General features: G+C 43.2%; 2 protein-coding genes across 2 annotated transcripts; one reads left to right on the forward strand and one right to left on the reverse strand.

The window, feature by feature from the left end:
* The first annotated feature begins 206 nt into the window (after positions 1-206).
* Positions 207-4,030, forward strand: LOC116208539 (probable LRR receptor-like serine/threonine-protein kinase At1g67720). Its single transcript, XM_031542030.1, has 9 exons — positions 207-472; positions 694-1,258; positions 1,847-2,316; positions 2,530-2,665; positions 2,761-2,832; positions 2,923-2,991; positions 3,112-3,183; positions 3,518-3,589; positions 3,673-4,030. Exons 1-9 carry the CDS (start codon positions 391-393, stop codon positions 3,713-3,715), a joined length of 1,581 nt encoding a protein of 526 aa, XP_031397890.1. The 5' UTR covers positions 207-390; the 3' UTR covers positions 3,716-4,030.
* Positions 4,031-4,167: 137 nt separating this feature from the next.
* On the reverse strand, positions 4,168-5,396 carry LOC116208541. The gene has a single exon (XM_031542032.1). It carries the CDS (start codon positions 5,302-5,304, stop codon positions 4,516-4,518), a length of 789 nt encoding a protein of 262 aa, XP_031397892.1. The 5' UTR covers positions 5,305-5,396; the 3' UTR covers positions 4,168-4,515.
* Positions 5,397-7,580: the final 2,184 nt, after the last annotated feature.

Raw genomic sequence — 7,580 nt, forward strand, 5'->3', positions numbered from 1 at the left:
CACGGTGTCCCATGTTGAGTAGAAAATATTCCTAAGACGAAGGTCTGAGTAAGCGTCAAGGTGTTTTCGCCCCCAACCTGAACCGAACCAACCACTCCGACCCAACTGCCGCCCTCTGACCCGGCCGTTTGTCTCTTGTCTTCCCGCGTTTACTCCATCAACGGACATTCATCACTCATCAATCAATTTATTTATTCCTTTCGTCTCCTCCTCTCCAACTCCACACACCCTCTCTCTCTCTCTCTCTCTGTCTGGAAAAAAAAATTAAAAAAATCCTATTCCTTACTTGCCCACCTCTCCATCCATGACTGGTTCAACTCCGCAGCTCCACCTTCACGCCCATTCCAATCCAATTAATCACAATCCTGTGTTCTTCTTCTCACCTCAACCATGTCTCCTCTCCATCACCTCCTCATCCTCTTCTTCCTGTCCCTGCTCTCCGGCGCTCTCTCCCAGCCGCAACCTCCCAAAGGTTCGTAACAACCCGATCCTCCTCCTCATCGCTTGCAGCGCAAGTTTCGCTTATTGATATTTGCCCAGTCCGCGTATTATCTACAGTTAGGATTGTCAACTAATCGGGTGTTCGGTTAAATGTCGAGGTTCTTGGAAAAGTCTGATCACGATGACCGGTGTGTGTCGGGATTGACAGGGAAGTTTAGGACAGGAGAATCTAACAAATTAATTCTCTTACAGGGACCCTGATCGACTGTGGCGCCACGTCAGCATCCATCGTCGACGGCCGCCAATGGCTGCCGGATGCAGGCTTCACCTCGTCGGGCGCCCCGAGGATCGTTGCACCGGTCGCACTCCCGACCCACCTGCCGCCCCTGGTCCTCTCCACGGTCCAGTCGTTCCCTCTCCAGAACAATCTCCACCGCAAGTTCTGCTACACCGTCAACACGACCCGCGGGGTCAAGTACATGGTCAGGTCAACCTACTTCTACGGTGGGGCCAACCACGGCCGGCCTGTCCCGCCGGTCTTCGATCAGATGGTGGATGGGACCCTGTGGAGCATGGTCAACACCACGGAGGATTACGCCGGGAGCATGTTCTCTTACTATGAGGGAATCTTCCCGGCTAGGGGGAAGACCATGAGCTTCTGCATCGGGGCTAATTCTTACACCGACTCCGACCCGTTCATATCAGCCTTGGAGTTCATCCAGCTAGGGGATTCCTTATATAATTCGACTGATTTCGGGAATTACTCACTGAGTCTGGTGGCGAGGGATGCTTTTGGGTCCCGGCAAATGGTTATCCGGTAAGTAGTTCTGCAGTCCTGTAATTCGATTGCCTATGTTGCTAATGATGACAGAGATTATCGAGAATGGTTCTCTTGTGCTTGTCTGATGAAGAAGCCGCAATTTTTTAGTTTGTAACTGAAGAAGTATGATTGTTAATTCTGGTAGCTATTATCACTCGTGTTCTGCTCACAAATATTTGTTCGATCTGATCATCAATCTATTAGAATGTCATGTTCGTGTCGTAATATAAATCTGATCTTTTATCGACTGTAGGAATGGCAAAATTGCATCAATGTTGGATTACTCCTTAACGATTTTCAATCTTGTTTGGTAGAAAATCCTTACCAGGATACATCGTTAAAGGATTTATCTGCCTAGCAAATTCTTGGCTCGAAATTTATTGTTATGCGACCAATACGAACTACTTACTTTATCGGCTTAGTGAATCTTACAGGGTCTAAATAGGAATCTCTTCTTGTTCAAGTTGCTTGATTGATTGTTCTGCTGTATAGTTCCGAGCCTGCACGACGCACAAAGTCGAAAGTTTCTGCCTTTTAAATACTTCCTTCCATTCTTTGTCTGATCTAAATTTTCTATATCTTCAGATATCCCGATGATCAGTTCGACCGGTATTGGCATTCCTTCGGGCAAAACTATTCCACCGAAACGTACAACAGAAATGCATCTGTGTCCGGGATCTGGAACCTTCCTCCATTGAAGGTCTTCGAGGCACAGCTAACAACGCCTCCGGCCCAACCAATGGAGTTCCAGTGGCCTCCATTTTCCCTTCAAAATGCAACATACTACATCGCCCTTTACCTTGCAGATGACCTTGAATCATCATCGGATGGAAGTCCGAGAAGAGTCGTTGATATCGCCATAAATGATGTGCCCTATTACGGAAACTTGACTGTTACTTCTGCTGGTGTCACCGTGTTTGCTTCTAGGTGGCCTTTGAGTGGCCTTACCACGCTAAAAGTGACACCCGCTGATGGTTCGAGGCTCGGGCCTCTGATCAATGCTGGAGAGATTTTTCAGGTGCTGCCACTTGGACGGAGAACTCACACGAGAGATGGTATGCTTCTCGAAAATCTCTTATTGCAGGCTGCAACTAACATTACCCAATTGCTAGATTGGCACCGAGAGACCGATTGAATAGATATATCGAATCGACAGAATCTGGCAATGTTAGATCTGTTGTTCTCGCTGCCATCTTTTGATCAACATGTCGACATTGTGACCCGAAAAACTGCTTCTCTGCTCATTTTCTGTACATATTCTCTGGCAGTGATTGCTCTGGAAAGAGTTAAGAACAGTTTCCAAAACCCACCACAAGATTGGAGCGGTGATCCTTGTTTGCCTCGGCAGTACTCGTGGACAGGAGTTACCTGCTCAGAAGGCCGCCGAGTTCGTGTTGTTGCTCTGTGAGTCTTCCAGACCTTTCTTTATGATCTCATCATCTATCTTCAAATTGTAATTTTCTCAACTGACTTCTCTCTATTTTTCTCCAATCCCACAGTAACCTGACCGGCATGGGTCTTTCAGGCTCGCTATCCCATTCCCTCGCTGATTTAACTGCATTAACTAGCATGTAAGTCAGTCGGCCGAATTGAACCCCACAATGATAATGATCTTTGGAAGTACAAAAGTTTTGATTCGAAGTCTTCTGTTCTGTTTACAGCGCGCTTGGAAACAACCATCTATCGGGTACCATTCCTGATCTCAGTTCATTGAAGGGACTGCAGATAGTGTAAGTTCTCTCTTTGTATCATTGACAAGTTCCATTCGATGCCTATCACTGCCTGGCTCCGAACCATAGGCTGCAACTTCTTTTTAAGATGTAACCCGATTTTTCTTTTACACTCTGAAGGCATTTGAATGACAATCAGCTGACTGGAAGGATTCCATCATCCCTCGGGACCATCAGCGGCTTGCATGAACTGTGAGTTCTTTCGTTGCTTTTCTTCTATTCTCCTTCACTTGTTTCATTGCCGTCCATTACTTCACTCCGTTCACTTTGCAATTGCTTCAGATTATTGAAAGCTTGAAAGTTAATGAATGCTTACATCTTAATCTTTCCTTGAACTGTTCCCAAGTTCCCGTCAGTTTTCTACATCCTGCTGGATAGAATGATCATATGACAGCATGACTGAACAAATAGCTGGATCAAATAAATATCAATATGCACTGTTCTGTGAAATGATGGACGACAGAACTGCAACCTGCCTGTCTCGCTCGTCGTCACATGTCTTGACATTTCCCTGCTCGTGTTGCAGATTCTTGCAAAACAATAATCTGGCTGGCCCAGTACCGGATGCCCTTATCGGAAAGCCTGGACTGAACCTCAGGTAAGTCTGTTGTCTTTACGTGAGCACATCGTTCAGTGTGCATTCTCGAACATCTCCAGAGCTTATTGTTCGTTGAATTCCAGGTTTCATGGAAACAACGTCACATCTTCTACACCTGCACGATAATTAAAGGAAAACATAAAAAAGAAATGGATGGAGCTGCTGTAAATTACTGCTGCAATATCAGTTGGATAAATTTTCTTGGCGGTTTTGTTGGTTCCTGCAATGGAGTTGCATAGCAGTGCGAGCATTTTGGACTACTACTCATTCTTTCTCGATCACCCGATTAAATTATAACTTTGCTTCTAAAATTGATTTCGTTGTACATTCATTCGTTCTGTAAAAGGGCGTCATGTATTTCTCTTCTTTCCTCCTCTTTTTGTGTAATGACAACATATAGTTTTGCGATTTGCATATAAATGTGAAGTATCTTTGATTTTACCTTTTGCTGTCCCTGAATGGATTCTTCAGACAACTTTCTCATATTCACTGTTCCGTCTTCGGAAAGTTACACTGAGTGTCTCGTTCACAATTACATGAAACAAAATGCATTATCATCAACATAACAAAGACGGACGAAACAAAAGATGTCTAGTTCCGGGATTCGGATGGAGAGATAGATAGCCTCCACCTTAAGTTGTTAACAGCTATTGGAATGGATCGGAAGTTCAGTACACACGAAATTTAAGAGAACAAATCGAGATTTTCTAAACAAAAGTTAATCCGGCGAACAGTTGTTTCACAAGAGAACCGCACCGAACTGCAGAGAACCGTAGAACGAGAAGATCCCATACATCAGAGCTTAGTTGAATCACAGTTGGGGAGGGAAACAATATGCAAAAATTGGAGACAAAAAGATATTAACATATCTAAACACATAATTTGTCTAAGGAACTTTTGTGAACAACTTTTCTTCCACAACTCTTTCACCTCTCTACTCTCCCCTTCTTTGTCGGGAACAGAGGAGGAGGCAGCACATAGTTACTAGTCCCCTTCACAGTACTGCAAATCGGCACGTTGATCATCGGCCTGATCCGTAGCGTCCCCGACCGCGTCCTCTCCAGCCCCTTCTTCGCCCTCTTGTTCGCGTCCTTGTCCCGCTCGCCCGCACCACCCGAAGCCCCTTCCTTCTTCTCACTGTTCGGGCTGGCCGTGTCGGGTGGGAGCGGCCGGTTCCTCAGCCTCAGCAGCTCCTTCCACAGGACAGTGCACTTGGGAGGGCGCGGGGACGGGTCGTCGTCCATGAACCACCCGGGCCCGCCCCGGCCCGGCGCGTCCTTATCGGCAGGCGTGCCCGCAGCCCGACCTTCTCCATCTCGGGCCTCTCCCTGTCCTTCCTCGGGCTCGTCGTCTTCCTCCCCATCGGGCCCTGGCCTCGTCCTGAGGGTGGCCATGCCCGTGGGCCGGTTTTCGGAGTGGTGGGCCTGCCAGAAGGGGAGGAGCTTCCCCTCGGAGAAGAGCTCGTCCGCAGTCAATATGTTTGAGTCCAGGCTGGGGTTGGCCGAGAGGAACTCGAAGTCGGACTTCTCGAGATCGGGCCGCTCCGATCTCGCCTTGTTGCGGTTCCCGAGCGCGCCTAGCTTCGGGGAAATGGAGATGAAGGTGGTGGCGGCGGAGTTGTTCTCATTGGGGTCAGCTGAGAATGAGATTCTTGGGGTTGCATTGGCTGGATCAATGGATCTGGAAGTTGATTGAATTGTCTCTAAGGACACCATCTTTGGTTGGTTAATGAGGTCAAGAGGAAGAGTAATATGGAGAGAGAGAGAGAGGAGGATGAGAGGAATGGGTGCATGAAAGTTTGTGATTATATAAGGGGAGAATGAGAAGGGGTCTTATGATTAGTATTTATTGGCTTTTAATCCTTTGTCTTGCTATTGTCGGTAAATGTAGGGAGATAGGATCTATGAGGTGGCGGTAATTGACAATTCAGACTGGATATTTACTCCTTGGAGTACGTGAATTTTGTGGATCGACATACTTGCCCTGAGAGAGGTCGATTTTGTGCTGTCATGCTCATCCTCAATTTGAAATTAAAAGTTCCAATTCAATTTCTCATAGGTGGAGCTTTCATAAGACTTCTGTATTTCTTATTTTCCCCTGTAATGGGAAAAGAAAGCTTTCTTTTTTTTGGCCAATTTGTTTGGTTCTCGTTATGAAGATACACTTCTATGAAAGTTTAGAAGGGCTCTGTGAAAAACAAGAGAATTGGGAAAAATTTTCTTGTAAAAATAGAAGAATTGGGAAAGAAAAAACTGGGGAGAGGATCTATGGCTCTTTTAAGGTTACGAACAGTGGGTGGTTTTTACAATACTGGAACAGCTTGAGGTAGCATATGAAAACCCCACAATTTAGGAACTAGAGACAAACGGATCTTGCAGCCCATGAATTAATTTAATCATAAAATGCAAGGCTTAATTAATTAATATTCCTTCCCCATTTCTTAAAAATAAATAAAAAGTTAAAATATATATTATTGACAAACTTCTTAAAAAAATGTTGAGCGTAATAATTCTAATTTTCAATACGAAATCAAGAAATTTTTTGAGTTTAATTCTCGCCGATATGAATTTTCTTTTTTCCATTTTTTTTACCCTTCTATTAGGCCTAGATGAGTGAGTCTTCCTTGAATGATAGTATGGGAATATTAATTAATTATAGTTCCATTCCATTTCTTCAATGGCTGGATATAATACACAGTTATTTCTGACCTTTAATCAAGTTTCATGGTCACCTTAATGCAATGTCATCCATCAAAATACATCCGCAATAAATAGTTGAAAATCATACTTATGCCTGTGAGCCGATATTAAACTTAAACTATCACACGCACATCATGGTAATAAATTCATTTGGTTTGGCAAAGCTTGTAGAGATGACACTTTGAAAAGTAACATAATAAGCATGCCTTGAGCAAAATCATTTGGTATATAAAATAAAATACGAAGAGTTGGTCGTTTGACTATTGGGATGGGAGCATGAATTGTTGGAGTCATATATTGGCATGTGCTCACATGGAACTAATTTCATGCCATGTGATGGCCAGTCCGAAGCTGAGAATATAACCCACTCTCAAAAAAAATAAAACATCTCCCAGATGACCAAGTTGCCCTTTGTCTCCTTCGGGTAATGACTTGGTCTACATACATCTTTCCATGGGCAGTCTTGGCATTTCGACAAAGTCGACGATGCTCTATATCATGTTCAATACTCGAAAAACTACAACAAAGATTTACAGGCAGGCAGATATATATATATATGTGTGTGTGTGTGTGTGTGTGTGTGTGTGTACGTATGTAATCTGCATGCGTGCATGAGTGATTCAAAGAGGTAATAAATACGATGTCTTTTTTATTTTCTCGTAGTGATTAAATGACCACATCGAGATAATATATACACTATATTATATAGAAAATACTGCCTCTTTTAAAGTGGTTTTTTAACTTTTCTTTCCAGTTTATCCTCGCGTAAAAAACTACTTACTTGATTATTAAAATTGAAAGAAAAAGATTTAAAAAAGTAATAATTTTGTTTATGAATTGTTTAAAGAATTGAGTGGAGTGGAGTGAAGTAAAATTTCACTCTAAAACCGAACACAACGTTGAATGTTCCTATATTTGAGACTCCCGTCTCTTCTTTTTATTCTTCTTTTATGCAACGTATGATTTTTTTTCTTTCCCTTCTTGGGTTGGGTTCTAGTCAAGGGATATATTAAAGGCAACCATGACATCTCTGGGTATTATACCTCAATGTTAGAGTTTCTGTTGAAACCGAGTAACAATATTGCGGAGAATTCTCTATCCTTAAAAAAATTTCTTGAAAACATCTTGCCTAAAATTCCAATTTTCAAATATTTTCTGCTTTCCTATTCTTCAAGTGTTCATTAACTTTGAATTCTTTTTTTGAATGTTTCATAACAAGTGAATTTCTCCAATTTGCAGGTTCAATCTACTCATACTATATATACCTTTAAAGTTTCCAAGAGACATGAAAA

Source organism: Punica granatum, chromosome 5 (assembly GCF_007655135.1).
Source record: "Punica granatum isolate Tunisia-2019 chromosome 5, ASM765513v2, whole genome shotgun sequence".
Taxonomy (NCBI): domain Eukaryota; kingdom Viridiplantae; phylum Streptophyta; class Magnoliopsida; order Myrtales; family Lythraceae; genus Punica; species Punica granatum.